The sequence below is a fragment of the Octopus bimaculoides genome, chromosome 18, assembly GCF_046866305.1.
Source record: "Octopus bimaculoides isolate indiv1 chromosome 18, ASM4686630v1, whole genome shotgun sequence".
Classification (NCBI taxonomy): domain Eukaryota; kingdom Metazoa; phylum Mollusca; class Cephalopoda; order Octopoda; family Octopodidae; genus Octopus; species Octopus bimaculoides.
In genome coordinates this window covers 45,661,400-45,680,227 of record NC_142945.1, presented here as the reverse complement: position 1 = coordinate 45,680,227, position 18,828 = coordinate 45,661,400, and the positions used below count along the sequence as shown (strand labels likewise).

General features: G+C 35.4%; 1 protein-coding gene across 6 annotated transcripts in view; it reads right to left on the bottom strand.

Moving 5' to 3' along the window:
• LOC106874003 (Kv channel-interacting protein 4) overlaps positions 1-18,828 on the bottom strand; it is a 484,491-nt gene that overhangs the window by 263,405 nt on the left and 202,258 nt on the right. Inside the window, exon 1 of one of the 6 annotated variants that reach the window (XM_052974217.2) lies at positions 9,070-9,250. The exons of the other annotated variants lie outside the window; for them this stretch is intronic. Coding sequence (XP_052830177.1) covers positions 9,070-9,231 — 162 coding nt within the window. The 5' untranslated portion in view covers positions 9,232-9,250. Of the gene's footprint in view, positions 1-9,069; positions 9,251-18,828 lie in introns of those variants that run through there. 6 annotated transcript variants of the gene reach the window in all.

The following is an 18,828-nucleotide window of genomic DNA, read 5'->3' as shown; positions in this document are numbered from 1 at the left end:
AGTAATGTTGTGTAATTAGCTTGATCAATATAGACTACACTGAAGATATTTCACATGAATATCTTCATTTGGTTTGTTACTCTTTTACTCTTTTACTTGTTTCAGTCCTTTGATTGTGGCCATGCTGGAGCACCGCCTTTAGTCGAGCAAATCAACCCCAGGACTTATTCTTTGTAAGCCTAGTACTTATTCTATCGGTCTCTTTTGCCAAACTGCTAAGTTATGGGGACGTAAACACACCGGCATCGGTTGTCAAGCGATGTTGGGGGGACAGACACACAAACATATATATACACACATACACACAGACACATATATATATATATACATATATACGACAGGCTTCTTTCAGTTTCCGTCTACTAAATCCACTCACAAGGCTTTGGTCAGTCCGAGGCTACAGTAGAAGATACTTGCCCAAGGTGCCATGCAGTGGGACTGAACCCGGAACCATGTATTTCTTAAGCAAGCTACTTACCACACAGCCACTCCTATGCCTGTTAAGTAAAGTTTATTTAATAGGTTGTTTGATAATATTCCAAGTTCTTGATTAAAAATAAGAAAGCTTCAATTTTTAAGAAAGGAGAAATGAGAAGCTGTGGTATTGATGCATTTCCTAAAAGTATTATTGATGTCAGTGAAAATAAAATTACTAAACCATGAGCAAAATTCAGAGAGAGCATACTTGCAGTATATATAGGTTTCAAATTTTGGCACAAAGCCAGCAATTTTAGGGGATGGATTAAGTTGATTACACTGACCCCAGTACTCAACTGGTACTTATTTTATCAACCCCACCAAAAGGATGAAAGGTAATGTTGACCTTGGTGGGATTTGAACTTATAACATAAAGATGGACGTAATGTCACTAAGCTTTTTACTCAGCATGCTAATGATTCTGCCAAATCACCACCTTTCTTGCAATGTAAACTGATTACTGCAAATACTGTACCAGTTATCTTAGAAAATTTCTTTGTTTAAGAGTAACTTAGATAAGATGAAAACCTATAATCTATACAACATGGTGAACGTAATCAAATTTTAAAGTATACATGAATAAGAAGCTAATAGAATTCATTTCTAATTCAAGCTGCACTAGTGACAAATGACATTTCTGTTTAAAATTATTCGATTATTGACGTTTGAAAAGCAACATAACCATTGTCCTCAGGTGGCATATGCTAACTTTGGCTAAAATATATTACCATAAACTGGGTTTCTGAACAAGATGGTAGATAAGGAGGCTAATATCATTATTAGATGAATATGTGAAACTGGAATGAGCAGTGTCTCTCTCTCTCTGACATTATTACAGCTGTTATATATATATATATATGTTGTTGTTGGCACTCCATCGCTTACGACGTTGAGGGTTCCAGTTGATCCGAACAATGGAACAGCTGCTCGTGAAATTAACGTGCAAGTGGCTGAGCACTCCACAGACACGTGTACTCTTAACATAGTTCTCGGGGATAGTCAGCGTGACACAGTGTGACAAGGCTGGACCTTTGAATTACAGGCACAACAGAGACAGGAAGTAAGAGTGAGAGAAAGTTGTGGTGGAAGAGTACAGCAGGGTTCACCACCATCCCCTGCCGGAGCCTCGTGGCGCTTTAGGTGTTTTCGATCAATAAACACTCACAACGCCCGGTCTGGGAATCGAAACTGCGATTCTATGACCGTGAGTCCACTGCCCTAACCACTGGGCCATTGTGCCTCCACACACACACACACATATATATATATATATATATATATATATATATATATATATATATATATATATATATATATATATATATATATATATATATATATATATATATATATATATATATATATATATATATAAAGTTATTAGAAACAGGCTGCACTTAAAACTTTCAATATCAGTGTTATCATAAAATATAAGGCAGAGAGCTGGCAGAATCATTAGCATTTACATTCTGGGTTCAAATTCTGTCTTTCCTCAACTTTGTCTTTCCTCCCTTTTGGGGTCGATAAAATAAGAACCAGTTGTAAAATGATGTCAATGTAATCGACTTACTCTCTGCCCAACATTGCTGGTCTTGTGCACAAATTTGAAACCAGTATTACCATGAGATAAAGACAAAGATTTCAATTAAGACTGTTTGATCTTGCTGGCTCTCAAAACTGTGATGTTCAAAAGATCAAACGTTTTCAGTGAAAACTTGGATCTCTAGCTTTCTCTCTTCAGTATTAAATTATTAGTTTACAGAGCTGACAGTTATGTAGAAAAATGAATAAAATGATCAATGTTGAAAATACAAAGAGAAGCAAGCCTATGTTTCTTTATGTAGATTTTGTTGTGACCATATCTTATTGAGAAACAGTGGTTGATTCTTTGTATGCAAAGAAAATAGATCATTCTAAATTACAACGCAAACTATTTGCATATTGCCAATCATGAGAAATTTCTTTCTCAATTTCTCTCCCTCATTTAAAGTTCATGTTCCATGCTGGCATGGTTTGGAAGCAATATATATTAGTGTGTGTGTGTGTGTGTATATATACATATATATAGATATAGATATGCAGGGCAGGAAATCATCAATTAGTAATAAAATTAATAATTAACAATTTCTGCCGGGTAGCTCAGTATGAAAAAAACCTTCTTCGGTAAATAATAATTTATAATCATAAATATATAGGGATTGACAGTAACCTGCTTCTCCAACATACTGAGAATTCAGAAATAGCAGTCAAAGAACTACTGATTTCAAAACTACAAAATGGAGTAATAATTTGTAGTTTTGAAATCAGTAGTTCTTTGACTGCTATTTCTGAATTCTCAGTATGTTGGAGAAGCAGGTTACTGTCAATCCCTATATATTTATGATTATAAATTATATATATATATATATATATATATATATATATGCTTTATTGAAAAGCAGTAGGAATATCACAAAAACCGTTACTCAGAGTTTCACGTTCCTGTTTGTTGGACAGTTTGGTTTAGATTCTAAACAAAACTGTTCAACGAACAGGAACATGAAACTCTGAGTAACAGTTTTTGTGATATTTTTGCTGCTTTTCAATAAAGCATATTACTCTACCTCTGGTATTCAAGTACTATTTTTCCTACCTTGTTTCACATTTATGTGCTTACTCTGATATATATATATATATATATATATATATATATATATATATATACTCTTTACTCTCTTTTATTCTTTTACTTGTTTCAGTCATTTGACTGTGGCCATGCTGGAGCACTGCCTTTAGTCGAGCAAATCGACCCCACAACTTATTCTATGAAAGCCTAGTACTTATTCTATCGGTCTCTTTTGCCGAACCGCTAAGTTACGGGTACGTAAACACACCAGCATCGGTTGTCAAACACATACACATACACACACACATATATACATATATACGATGGGCTTCTTTCAGCTTCCATCGACCAAATCCACTCACAAGGCTTTGGTCGGCCCGAGGCTATGTTAGAAGACACTTGCCCAAGGTGCCACGCAGTGGGACTGAACCCGGAACCATGTGGTTGGTAAGCAAGCTACTTACCACACAGAAACTCCTACACCTATATATATATATATATATATATATATAAATAATATATATACATACATACATACACACATGTACGTATGTATATAGCAGAAGAAAGCCCACTATATACAGCTATAAAGGCGATCTCAAATTAATGCTTAAAATAAAATACTGCCACTACAGACTTAATCCTGTTTGAGATTATCCAATTACAAAGCATACTAATACTAATACTATCTGTAGGTGGTATTTGCTAACTGTGGCTATAGCCCGAGGCTGATGGTCTGGACATGAGGGTGGACATGAAGGCCAATATCAATATTGATTCAGTATCTGAAAATATATTATTAGACGATGCAAGAAAGCAAGCTTCAAATCCCTGAGCTTGTTTTTATACAATAGATTTTTAGTTTGTTGACTGCTGTGCACTAGCTGAGATGGAAAATAAAATTTTGTTTTTACTTGTTTTTGTCATTAGGCCGTGGCCATGCTGAGGCACCATCTTGAAGAATTTTAGTCAAATGCATCAACCCCAGCACTTGTTTTGTTTTTAATTGTTCTTGAAGCCTGGTAACTATTCTGTTGAATCTTCCGCCTTACTGAAGCACTAAGTTATCACACACACACACACACACACATAAAAGGTTCCTTTCAGTTTCCATCTGCCAAATCCACTCACAAGGCTTTAGTCGGTCTGGAGCTATACTAGAAGATACTTGTTCAAGATGCCATGCAGTGGGACTGAACACAGAACCATGTGGTTGGGAAGCAAACTTCTTACCCCACATCCACACCGGGGACCTAGTGATAAAACTGCCCCAAAAACAATAAACATTTGCAAAATTTAACATTTTCTTTCCATATTTTGACGACAGAATAGCAAAAGACATTCTTGCCAACAGTTTGTTTGGGTGAAAAATCAAATGGAAGTTTGATGATCCATTGAAATGAGAATTTCATTTTTCATTTAACTACAATTAATAAAAAGAAAATTAATTTCATGAATTGTTCCAATAATTGCCTCTGGAAAAAATATAATGAGGAAAAAATATAATGAGGAAAAAGAATTACTTGATAGTAATTAAAAACGACCTCATCGCCACCATCCTTTACTCTCTTTCCTGTGGGTGTAACAATGTATCTCCTGTACATCAGAGGTCCCCACCCACCAGGCTGTGGACTGGGACCTGCCCGTGGATCATTTGCTACTGGGCAGCAAAGAAATAAGAAGGGTTTTCTTCAGTGACAACAATCAAAACAAAATTACGAAATAGACTACACGTAAGGAACACCCTTTGGGTGTCATTGTCTCCCATCACTCCCAGATGGGGCCGTCTAGTTGCAGGGAAACAAACTCAGGGCTCCTACTGATTCTACATTATGGTGAGTTGATATTGATAGTAGTGTAATAGGGAAACTAAGTACACAAGTGTGTGGCCAAGCTGGAGCCCAGAAATGAGAATCAAAAGATTTTTCTTACCTTAGATAAATTTCTCTTTTTATCAAAATGCACTTAAATTACACATATGCACAGGAGTGGCTGTGTGGTAAGTAGCTTGCTTTCCAACCACATGGGTCCGGGTTCAGTCCCACTGCGTGGCATCTTGGGCAAGTGTCTTCTACTATAGCCTCGGGCCGACCAAAGTCTTGTGAGTGGATTTGGTAGACGGAAACTGAATGAAGCCTGTCATATAAATGTATATATATATATATATATATATATATATATATTTTATTATATGTATTTATTTTCTCCAAGTAAAAAATAACTCGGATAAAATAAATTGGTTAATAGGTACCGGGGTAGCAAAGACCACAAAATAACCGTGGTGTAACTCCTGTTTATGAGGTAGAAACTCCTTGATATTTTGGGTATTTGAGTATATATAAATTTAAAGAATGGAGTAAACATATGTCGGAATAAAAGGATGCAGTTATAATATGCGTTTACTCCATTCTTATATATATATATATATATATATATATATATATATATATATATATATATATATATATATGTATGTGTGTGTGTATATGTTTGTGTGTCTGTGTTTGTCTCCTCAACATCGCTTGACAACCGATGCTGGTGTGTTTACGTCCCCGTAACTTAGCGGTTCGGCAAAGAGGCCGATAGAATAAGTACTAGGCTTACAAAGAATAAGTCCTGGGGTCAATTTGCTCGACTAAAGGCGCTGCTCCAGCATGGCTGTAGTCAAATGACTGAAACAAGTAAAAGAGTTTAAAAAAAAGAGTAAAAAAAAAGAGAGTAAAAAAGTACATTATTTACACTATGCCCACGGGTATATGGCGTAGTGGTTAAGAGCACTGGCTACTAACCCCAAGATTCCGAGTTCGATTTGAAGCAGTGACCTGAACAACAACAACAATGATAATAATAATAATAATAACAATATCGAAAAACACCTTAGGAATGAGAACACAGGTTCGAAATTTCACCAAGACACCTGACGAAGGCTGGATGGTATATCAACTGAAACATTGTGTTAACAACAAACAAGATGAGGACAATTATCCGTCAAATGTGAATAATGTACATAAGTCCTCATCTCTTAAATATAGAACAGTATAAATTTATAGCTTACAATGTACTGTTTTAGTGGTTTCTTCTAAGGATTGAGTCAAAATAAGTACAAGAAATTTGATTGGTATTTATTTTATTGATTTCTGTTGATTAGCTAAGTCTACCTTGGGAAAAATGGAACATAATTCTTGTGGAATCACAAGTTACTTTTGTTTGATATACTAGCAACAAGCACTTATCAATCAACTTTCTTAGCTTGTGTTCGTTAGAAGCGTTCTTGATTTTGAATGATATCAGGAAAAACGAAGTGTTTACAGACTCGAAAACATTCAAGACAGGATAAGTAAACTTAAAAGAAGTACACTTTCGTTCTGTATATTTCCGTAGTTTCCTTCTCATTTTGTCGAAATTGGCCACAGAATTAAATGGAGAATATGGGTGCACACACGCATAGTTGAATAGAATTATTTATTTTCAGAAATCTAATTTTAATACTAAAGAGATTGAAGGACGGAAGATATAAAGGAATCAGTCAACCGATATGCAAGCTAACGTTATTGTCTTTCAACATCTCTCTCTCTCTCCGTCTCTTTCCGTTTGTTCCACCTCGCTCCGCTTTCAAGTTGGACAACTTTAGGATCCATGTAGAAATATAGAACGTTTGTATACACTTCGTCTACTTCACAACTGATAGTCAATTTAGAGTTATCCCCCTTGACCTTGGCGAACGCTTAAAATATCTTGTATCTTAATTGTTCATTTGATAAAGAAAATGAATTGTGCCTAGGCACATATTTGCTTATATTTTAATACACAATCTTCTGCAGCGATTTCTTTTTAAAGTTATCGAAGAAAGCTGCCGTGGGGCCTAATTTCACAGCGAAACTAAATACATAAACATGTCTCGTCATATATTTATTTATTGATCATCAACACTGTATTGCTACTCCCGTGATGATAAATATATAAGTTATTGGCATAGCAGCTGTTAACAAAATGGTGTCGATTCCATTGCTAATAGATAGTTCTACTCGTTTGCGACTATTATTATATATAAGTAGTTTAATGAAGGCATAAATCACACGACCATCGTAGAAAACGAGGGACACGATGACTAATGTTATCTTAGTTACATATAAAATGGCACTCCGTCGGTTACGACGATGAGGGTTCCAGTGGCTCCGACAAACAGGGCAGCTTGCTCATGAAATTAGCACGCAAGTGGCTGAGCACTCCACAGACATGTGTACCCTTAACGTAGTTCTCGGGGAGATTCGGTGTGACACAGAATGTGACTAGGTTGGCCCCATACAATTTTGCCAGCTGAGTGGACAGGGAATAAAGTGTCTTGCTTCAGGACAAAATGTGCTGCTGAGAATCGAACTCATGACCTTATCATGAGCTGAATACCTCAATCACTAAACCCACATGCCTTCCTTTAGTTGTTTATATATAAAGAGGTGCAGGTGTGGCTGTATGGTCAGAAGCTTGCTTCCCAACCACATGATTTCAAGTTCAGTCCCACTGTGTGGTACCTTGGGAAATTGTCTTCTACTTGTGAGTGAATTTGGTATATGGCAAATGAAAGAAACCTGTCATATATATATATATGTATGTTTGTGTATGTGTGTCTGTGTTTGTCCCCTATCATCGTTTGATGACCGATGTTGGTGTGTTTACATCCCCATAACTTAGCAGTCCGGCAAAATATACGATAGAATAAGCACTAGGCTTACAAACAATAAGTCCTGGGGTTGATTTGTTTGAATAAAGTCGATGCTCCAGTATGGCTGCAGTCAAATGAGACTGAAACATGTAGAGAAGTAAAAGAATAAAAAAGAGAGAGAATGGTCATAGCTAGAGCCCCTTTGATCATAAGTCTGCTCCATTGAGGCTGACCCGGAGTTAAGGAGAATTAAACAAAGAGAAAAGAAAAAGAAACAGCAAGTCTGGTCGTTACTCTTAATTAATAAATTAGTTTTATTTGATGCAATAATAATTTTGCCAGCTCACCATTTTAGGTGCAATTGTACTGAACAACCTTTTTCTTATTAAGGTTGTTCTAGGGACGTTCCTGCTAAATTCAGTACCTTTGGGAAGAAATCATGGGAACTGCCTTCTCTATTAACTGAAATTATTGAATCTAACACTGGAAGCTTATGAAATACTTGATAATTAAATTCAAATTACGATAAACGTAAAAAAAACAAACGAAGTTTGCTTTTAGAAGCGTTGAGATGTCTTTTAGAAAGTTAAAGAAGTGATTTTAAATTCTCAATCGCAGAATAATGCTAAAAATATAGCCTGAACAGGATAAATTATCCCTATTTTGCAGAGAAAAGTGTAGGTGGCTGTCAAAGCATCGTGACATGTAATCACGGGGATGTGAGTTCGAGTCCACAGCTAGCCACCTACACTTTTCTCTGCAAAATAGGGATAATGTATCTTGTTCAGGCTATATTATTAGCATTATTCTGCGATTGAGAATTTAAAATCACTTCTTTAACTTGATAATTGTTCATAAAGCACAAATATCCAGCATCAAACCTTAAAATAGTCTTACATCATATTATCTTGGCCTTCTGTAACATTAATTAGACTAATAATAAAATCTGAAGAGGTAATTTTGAAATAAAATTATTCAAAATTTTCGAATCCATGTTAAACTCGTGGCAAGCCTAATAAAAAACGCTAACAGATCCAAGTGTAGGAAACAACTGTGTACAGGGAAATAACTCTAGGCAATGTTTAATAACAGTTATTGCTCTTCGTTCAATATCTTGCTTATCGTTAAGCAAACAGTGAAATACAGAGCCCACGTTATTCTTATATTTATTACGCTTTCACAGAAAACATCATTATAATAACGAAAAAACGGGGCGAAAAAAAAACAAAACAAAACAAAAAAACAGGAGTCATCAAAATAAAAATGAAGAAATACTATTCCTGGTGTATGTCGACTGAAATTTAATGAGAATTATTTGAGTACTTACAGGAAAATGAAGTAAATATGTAAATACGAGGGGTTGAAAAGTTCCTGGCTCTAAGAATATCAAGAGAGGCCTTGTTGGATGCCCAACCTTACGAGTTCTTTTACAGGGCTTAGAAAAACTGAAGGACTGCAACAGTAAGTGTATGGATTTGAGTAAAGCCATTATTATCTGATCCTCCTGTATTTTCTTTTACTCAAAGCCAGGAACTTTTCAACCCCCACCCGTGCGTACTTTGTATGTGCTCTCTCTCCCAGGTACTTTAAAGACATGTTTTAAATATGAAATTTATTTTTTAATAACGGCAGCAACTTAGCAAAAAACTTTACATTTGTTTCTACAATTTCTGCGTTGGGGAATGAAGAGTAAATACATATCAATATTATAGACAATGCTCACATCAACACACACACGCACACACACACACACACACACACACACACACACACACACACGCACACACGCACACACGCACACACACACGCACACACACACAGAGAAACAACTCGCATTCTATCTCTTTCCCACACTTTCTTTTCCTGGTAAATTTCAGTGAAAATGTTTGGCCCTCTACCTAGTTAGAAGGAATAAATATTTAATGCTTATTTTTCATTCGATTGTCTGCATTAGAAACATTCTAACACTGATACAGGTTTCAAAGTCAGGTAACAGAGAATTGCTGATTAATTTTCACATGATACACTATTGATGGTAAGAGACAAGTCTCAGCAATGGACAACTAGTTGGGATGTTTGAGATTCAGGTCGTGTTAACTATGTTGTATTGTAGCCTTTCATAAAGCTCATTCATTATTTAATTCATTTGTGTCTAATTAACCAAGAATTATGTGCCAATATCAATACATAATTCACTGATGATTATGGAATATTTATTTCGTTAATGCCCACAGTGGGCTAAACATAGAGGGGACAAACGATGACAGATAAAAGGATTAAGTCGATTACATCAACCCCAGTGGGCACACACATACACACAAACATTATTTCTCTCTAATAAGCGTAGGGTTCTTTTCATTTTAAAATACAAATATTGTGTGTATAAATATTAATATTGTGTACACTCAAGATTTTATTTAATCGGCCCCGAAAGGATAAAAGCAAAGTCAACCTTGGTGGAATTTGAACTCAGAACATAACGGCAGACGAAATACCTCTGAGCATTTCGCACGGCATGCTAACGATGGTGCCAGCTCGCCACCCAATATTTATGGAATATTAAATATAAAATCGTGAGTGTACACAATATTCATATTTGTACACACAATATTTATATTTTAAAATGAAAAGAACCCTATGTTTATTAGAGAGAAATAATATTTGTGTGTATGTGTGTGCACATGTGCATGCACATGCACACACATAACTATAGATCTTCAAAGCCTGTTGATTAGAGTTCATGCAGCCCACTTCATAGGAAGAAATTTACAATTACTTATGACTTTATGCAGAATATTAGTGAACATGTGTGTGTGTGTGTGTGTGTAATATACCTGATACAACTTGGTCGTAGATAATGCTTTCCCATTCTTTCTAAGAATGGGAAAGCATTAATAATAATAATAATTGTTATTATTAACTGAAATAATAACTGAAATGTCATACATGTTCATGTATGGAGGACTAAAATGATGCCCTGCTATGAAATTTAATAAGATGTGGCTGAGTGCTAAGACTTTTGCTTCTCAACCTATGGGGCTTTGAGTTCAGTTACACTGCATCACACTTTAGGGTAGTTCTTCCACTATAGCCTCGGGCTGACCAAAAGCTTGGGAGTGGATTTGGTAGATGGAAACTGAGAGAAGCCCGTCATGTATATGCTTATATATATATATATATATATATATATATATATATATATATATATATATATATATATATATATACATATATATATATATATATATATATCATCATCATCATCATCATCGTTTAACGTCCGCTTTCCATGCTAGCATGGGTTGGACGATTTGACTGAAGACTGGTGAAACCGGATGGCAACACCAGGCTCCAATCTAATTTGGCAGAGTTTCTACAGCTGGATGCCCTTCCTAACGCCAACCACTCAGAGAGTGTAGTGGGTGCTTTTACGTGTCACCCGCACGAAAACGGCCACACTCGAAATGGTGTCTTTTATGTGCCACCCGCACAGGCCAGTCCAGGGGCACTGGCAACGATCTCACTCGAAAATCCTATGGGAGCCAGTCAGGCGGTACTGGCAACGGCCACGCTCAAAATGGTGCATCTCATGTGCCACCCACACAAGAGCCAGTCCAGGGGCACTGGCAACGATCTTACTTGGCTTGCCGGGTCTTCTCACACACAGCACATTTCCAAAAGTCTATATATATATCCAAACGTGATCGATGCCAGGGATGCCTGACTGGCTCCTGGCATGTAAAAAGCAGCCACTACACTCTCGGAGTGGTTGGTGTTAGGAATGGCATCCACTTGTAGAAACTTTACCAGATCAGATTGGAGCTTGGTGCAGCCTACTGGCTTTCCAGACCTCAGTCAAACCATCCAACCCATGCCAACATGGGAAACGGATGTTAAACGATGATGATGATGATGATATATATTCACACCCACATACATGCACACACACACATGTATGTATATACATCTAGGAGTGTGTGCCTTTGTGTCTGTTTGCCCCCCTCTTGACAACCAGTGTCTGTGTGTTTTTGTCCCTGTAACTTAGTAGTTTGGCACAAGAGACAACAGATTAAATACAAGGTTTTAAAAAAGACTAAGTATTGGGGTGGATTCATTTGACCAAAATCCTTCATAGCAGTGCCCCAGCATGGCCGCAGTCTAGTGACCGAAACAAGTAAAATATAAAGGATAAAAAAGATGGAATATTTTCAAAATATTGTTACTTTGTTACTTATCTTTGTACATGTCAAAACTGTTAGAACCATATTTAATTAGGAGCTAGAGATGTTTTTTTTCCCTGTATATCAAATATTTATTGAAAAAGTATGAACATAACAATTATTTCAAACGAGATTCAGATTATACATTGATGCACAATTGTATCTTCATAATGTTACTATCCAGCCTTTCTGAACTAACTGTGGAATTGAACTATAAATGTTACTCTTTCATTCTTTATCTAAAACCTCTGTGAATCATCACATGTAGAGGTTTTTAGTTCAGGAATGTTCATCTTCATTCACAAATGTATTTATTATGAAATATATGGATCCTATCAATTTATACTTTGTTCAGGTTGTTGACACAAATTAGACTTCAAAACACTTGTTCTCATTGCTATCAACAATGAAACCTCATCAAGCTTTGTTCTTTTATATGCATCATTGCTTGGAATGGAAGAATTCGCATAATTTTCATTGTAATCATAGACAATAGCTATTTAAATTGAACTGAAATAAATATCCTATTCATCCTATTTATTCATGCAAGTTCATGGCTAAATGATTAGGGAGTTTGGCTCATTATAATAAAGAGTTCAATTCTTGGATGGGGTGGGGTATTATGTCCCTGAGTTAGGCATATTATTTCATATTAACTTTATTTCATTTCAGTTGTTATTAGTACCAGCTGGGTGCTGGGACGGCATTCTTTCCCTCCAGATGCTCTATCTTAGATGTTCTGCTGCAACCAAAAGCAAGGGAGTCAAGAATGTGTGCATGTGGCTACACAGGCACCTAAAGCAATTAGGGAAAGCATGTTACATGCTACCAAGCCATACTTGCTTGTCAGTGATGGCCTGCTGTGTACTATTTTCTTTTTTTTTTGTCTTTGCATTTGATTCCATTGGTTTAATGACAGGCAATAAAGAGAAATTTTTGTGTTTCAATAGATGGCACATTTTACTTGTAGTTATTTGAAAATATTATGGCAAATTAAACAAAGAATAAATGAATAAAGCAAACAAAATAACTGGAGCAGATGTAATTTCAGTTTCAAAAGGTAGTGTTATGAGGTTAGGGAAATATTTCATTGGAGGAGTATGACACAACTAAATTCATCGACCCAGTCTCATTATGTACCAGTGTTAATAGTTTGGTGTATGTGGACAACTGGGTGAAGTTAGTATGGTTTCCTGGTTTAGTTTCATCAACTACCAGGTGTTTTATCAGCACTGGATTAACACATTAAACAAAATAAGCACGTGCTTAGGGCATCTGGGGACAGGGGCTCCACAGAAATGAAAATGGTTTGTGGCACAAAAGAAATCACTTTAAACTTGCTGAAATAATATTTGTAATGCCTTATCTCTACTAAGTATAGAAGCAGAAGTTTTACATAAAATTAATTTTAACAATATCATCAAACATTTCACAAATAAAAAAAAAAAAATGCAGAAAATTTTTCAAATATAAATAAAACGGAAGCGTGTAAAATTAGACTTTATGTTCGATCTAACTGTTAATTTTGTTTCATTTTGAAAAATAAAAAACATATTTTATGGTTTATCATTGTTTACATTTTAAATTATTTTTGTTTACATTTTGAACCATTAGCATATACTTGAGGGCACCAAAACCCTTTAAGCGCTTAGGGTCTGTATGGATCTTAATCCAACGCTGTGTTCTATCAACACATTTTTAACACTGTTCCAACCTATTTCTCATTCTCTGCTTTAATTATAAGTAAATCATATATTTATAGAAACATAAGTGCTGCAATCATTTCCTAAAATAATTTTCAGAGTCACCTTATTGACATTATAATGTTTGATAGAAGCTTTTCTGGAATTCAAAGTTTATTTCTGGTTAGGAATTGAACAGGAAAAGGAGCAAGAAACACGTTGCAGAAAGTCGCAGATTCAGACTCAGGAAACAACCTTTCAGGCGAAATAACGAAGGATTGAAATACCTGGCACCTGGCCATACTCAATAAGACCTGTATCTCACAACAGGAGTGTTAAAATCTATCCTTCTGGTTGTGTAAAGCACTCATGGTGGTTCCAGGTAAAGGCCCCCATGCCCCTGTGCAGTGACACATAAAAGCACCAGTACGGTGCTGTGTAAAAGTGTCTGTGCAGTATTGCGTAAAATTGCCCAGTACACTCTGTAAAGAAGTTGGTATTAGGAAGGGCATGCAGCTGTAGAAACCATACCAAATCAAAGTGGAGCCAGCTCTGGTCACACCAACCAACCTATGCTTGTATGGACAACAAACGTTAAATGATGATGATGATGATGATGATGAAGTGTGATGAGCCTGTTGATGTAGATAATTCAGACAAATGATCTAAGTTATTAGAGCTTGGGTTAAACCAATAAAATACTTTAACAGAAATGGTACATATTTAAAAAATATTCATACTTTATTTACATTATTTACATTATTTACATTTGACAGATATTTGTCCTCATCTTGTTTGTTGCTAACATGTTTCGGCTGATATACCCTCCAGCCTTCAACAGGTGTCTTGGGGAAATTTCGAACCTGGATTCTCATTCCTAAGGTATTTTTCGATGATATTATTATTATTATTATCATTGTGGTTGTTGTTGTTGTTCAGGTCACTGCTTCAAATCGAACTCGGAATCTTGGGGTTAGTAGCCCACACTCTTAACCACCACGCCATATACCTTGGCTAAAATGATGATCTTTACTTTAATCAAAGTCCCTTGGAAGCTCCAATTTTAATGGGTGGTTGTTGGATGAATGAAACTTCCTAATATATTTACACATATTTTTGGAAGTTTACCATTCATTGTTATAGTGGAACACACTCTTGAAATAGATGGTCAGAGGAATGAAGTTGACTGTATATTAACCATTCTATTAAACCTCACCTCTCAGACATATTTAGTTTTCCTAATCAGGAATATCTGATTATTGTGGTTCCAGCAGCAAATTTAGAACTAAAGGAAGAGAAGTTGTTTCCATTTTTTATTTTAAAATTTGTTGATCTATTTTCTGTTAGATCTATAATTATGAACTGTATCAAAACAATTATTTTTAGGTTAGTAATTACTTGGGTTATTATACAGCGCTGATGTTTTATGTAATTCTTATTATTATAAACTTGGTAGTTTTTACATCTAGTTGCTTTTTATAATGTTGCAACCATTTGGATTTTAAAATTTACCAATTTATATACTATCCCTGATAATGCTCTGTAGCTTTGGCAAATACAATTAACCTTAACATAATACTGGTTTCAAATTTTGTCACAAGGCCAGCAATTTCAGGGGAGGCATTAACATTGACCCCAGTACCGAACCACGAAAGGCTACAATTGGTGCAACAGAGAAGAGGACAGGTGGACACTGAGTATTTTTCAATGAAATTCAGCTTACCGATTCAGTGGAGTAGTGACTTATTTGTAGCAGTAGAAGAGAGACTGAGACAAATAAACAATTCATCATTTATCAATACTTAAAATTTATTATGAGGCGAATAATTCATAGAAATATAACAATAAATCTCTCAATATTGAACATTTATATAACAAATAAATGACAACAAAGAGCTGAAGGTCCAAAATAGCAACTATCAAAAATCTCATTAATTGTTGCAGGTTAAGGGCAATTCCTACTCAAGTTTTAGTGTTTTCTGTGTTCTTGGCCACCATCTATTGACTGCACAGCTACATATTGAGAGAGAGAGAAAGAGAGAGAGAGAGAGGGCCATATGTATATGTGTGTTCGAAAAAGATTTTATTCGTAGTAACAGTTCACTGTTTCTTTATAACACTTGTCATTACGATACATTTTAAAATTTGGACAGCATATGTATATATATATATTGATAGATCTGTGTGTTTTTATGTCTGAATGTATATCTATTCCCCTGTCTTTCAAAATAATGAAAATAACCAAATGCAAAAATAGACTTCTTCTGTTTAAGTTTAAAATTTGATTTAGAAGAGAAAAATAAATTTGTGACGACTAGAAAAAGTGATTATTTATCCAATTAAGTTAATGAGTAGAAGATTGAAACAGCTTCTTTTGATTGTGCAAGGTCATTTATGTCTAATTTCTTCACAAAGACGTGGTTTAAAAGTTGTAATATATTGGCTATAACCAAGCCAGTGCCTGGATGGTGCAAGAGGTGTGCTAACTCAGGGATAAGCTTCTAGGAAAACTTGTACACCTGAATAATGTATAAGTGTTTAGTCTGTGTATGTTTATAGGTGCTGGCATGCTTATGTGAGTGGGAAGTTTGCTTTAAAAACCACATGGTCATAAGTCCAGTCCCCCAACCATACAGCTTATTGGGTAAATGTCTTCTTGGTTGACTTATAAACTGTGAATGGTATTTGCGTAATAGAAACTGCAGAGAAACCCAGTGTTTGATAAGTACCAATGCATGAAAATCTCGGCTCTTGAATCACTCTGTTGTTTCTGCTAAATATATATATATATACACACACACACACACAGGTGAGCACATAAATACAAAGCAAGGTGGAAAAATCAGTACTTGAATACTGAAGGTAAATTAATATGTTTGTCCAACAAATAGAATGTGAATGTCTGAATAACAGTCGTGATAATTTTTGCAGCTTTAATAGAAGTATATCATATAGACTCTTGTACCAGAAACAAAAACCCTAAATTCCTTATATTCCCTTTTTATCAATGTAAAGACAGAATCTCCACACAAGAAAGAATCAAGGAGAATCTTTTCATAGAGAAATTCAAACCATTTCTTAACACACATGCCCCTCAGTGACCTTATTTCTCTAGGAACAGACATAAACTTCCTGTTGAAAAAAAGAGTTCATAACTCCAACTAAAAAGATTTGTCTCCCCTTACACACACTTCCTGTTTTGACACCACACTTCCTGCTTAACACAAACTTTTAAGCCTTTTTTAAAACCTAACACAACTCTCAATTTTCATGCATCCTTATTTTTCCAACCATTATATACATGAATTACCATTGAACTTCAAAAGCTCAAAGACAATATAATGTATTGGTATATTTATTTTTTTTTATATTATTTTTTTAATATATTATTTTCTTCATTTTTTACTTTTTCATAAAAAACATTTTCATTCTCCCTCTTCTTGAAAATTTGCTTCGCAATGAAAGCCGGTTAGAGAAATCTTTATTAAAATATGCTTTCAGTTTAGTATTCTGCCTTATTATTATTTTTCATTTATATATATATATATATATATATATATATATATATATAAATTTATATAAATAAGGATAAGATCATTATTTAAAATACCGATTTTATCAGGTGGCCAGCATGGGAATGTAATGAGTTCAATTCCTGGTGGCATATTGTGTCCTTGAGCAAGACACTTTATTTCATATTGCTCCAGTCCACTCGACTGACAAAAAATGAGTAGTACCTGTAATTCAAAGGGCCAGCCTTGCCACATTCTGTGTCATGCTGAATCTCCATGAGAACTGCATTAAGGGTACACATGTCTGTGGAGTGCTCAACCACATGCACATTAATTTCATGAGCAGGCTGTTCCATTGATGAACTTGAACACTCATCATCATAATTGACTGACTGCCAGTATATATATATATATATATATATATATATATGAATACAGAAAAAATATCATTTGATGGCTGAGAAATAGAAAAATCAAAGTAATGATTTGTGAAGTTTCAGCCCACAACCAATTATAATATTTAACTCCAGTCTTTACTGAGTTCAGTTAGTCCTTAATTATCCAGATGAGAATATGGAGGAGTATTTTGCTTGGAAAATTGTTCAGATAGCCTAGTACAAGCAAAAGTTTAAAAACGAGGCTTCACTAAGTATTATTACATGAAAAATATGGTTACTATGTTTACAATGTTTTTTTCTATCATCAAGCTGGACTGTTGATGGTTTGATGTAATCCTAAGAAGCAAAGACCATTAACAAAGCATCTTTGACTGTGAAAGACTTGACATTATGTAGCAATCGTTTGTCTGTATTGCACTAATTGATCAGAGCATGCATCATTTTATAGCAAACATATTTCTTTGTCTCTTTGATGATTCCTTCATTGTGTGGTCATAGCTTTTGAAGTGGTGTTCAGTGTATGTATGCACTTGCAAACAAACAAGCAGGGCACTCCACAATTTGAACTAAATAATGCTTTGTTTTTGCATTAGCACCAGAATAGTCTTTGTAAAACAGGAGTATACTTCATCCCCCACTCTATACACTAATAATGAGTTCAAGTTTTGGCCCAAGGCTAGCCGTTTTGAAGGAGGAGCATAAATCAGTTACATCAGCTCCAGTGTTCAACTGCTACTTATTTTATCAACCCTGAAAGGATGAAAGGCAAAATCAACCTTGGCAGAGTTTGATCTCAGAACATGAAGACAGACAAAATGCTGCAAAGCATTTTGCCTGGTATGCTAATGATGCTCATTTCTTTACTGCCCACAAAGGGCTAAACACAAAGGGGACAAATAAGGACAGACAAAGGGATTAAGTCGATTACATCGACCCCAGTGCATAACTGGTACTTAATTTATTGACCCTGAAAGGATGAAAGGCAAAGTCGACCTCGGCGGAATTTGAACTCAGAACGTAACGGCAGACGAAATACCGCTAAGCATTTTGCCCGGCGTGCTAACGATTCAGCCAGCTTGCCGTCTTAATAGTAATAATAATCTTCTGCATTAAAGGCACAAAGCCTGAAATTTTTGGGGAGGGGACTAGAAAATTAAATCGACCCTTGTGCACAACTGGTACTTGATTTATCGACCCGAAAGGATGAAAGGCAAAGCTGATCTCAGAGGAAGTTGAACTCATAATGCATCGAGTGAAATACTGCTAAGCATTTC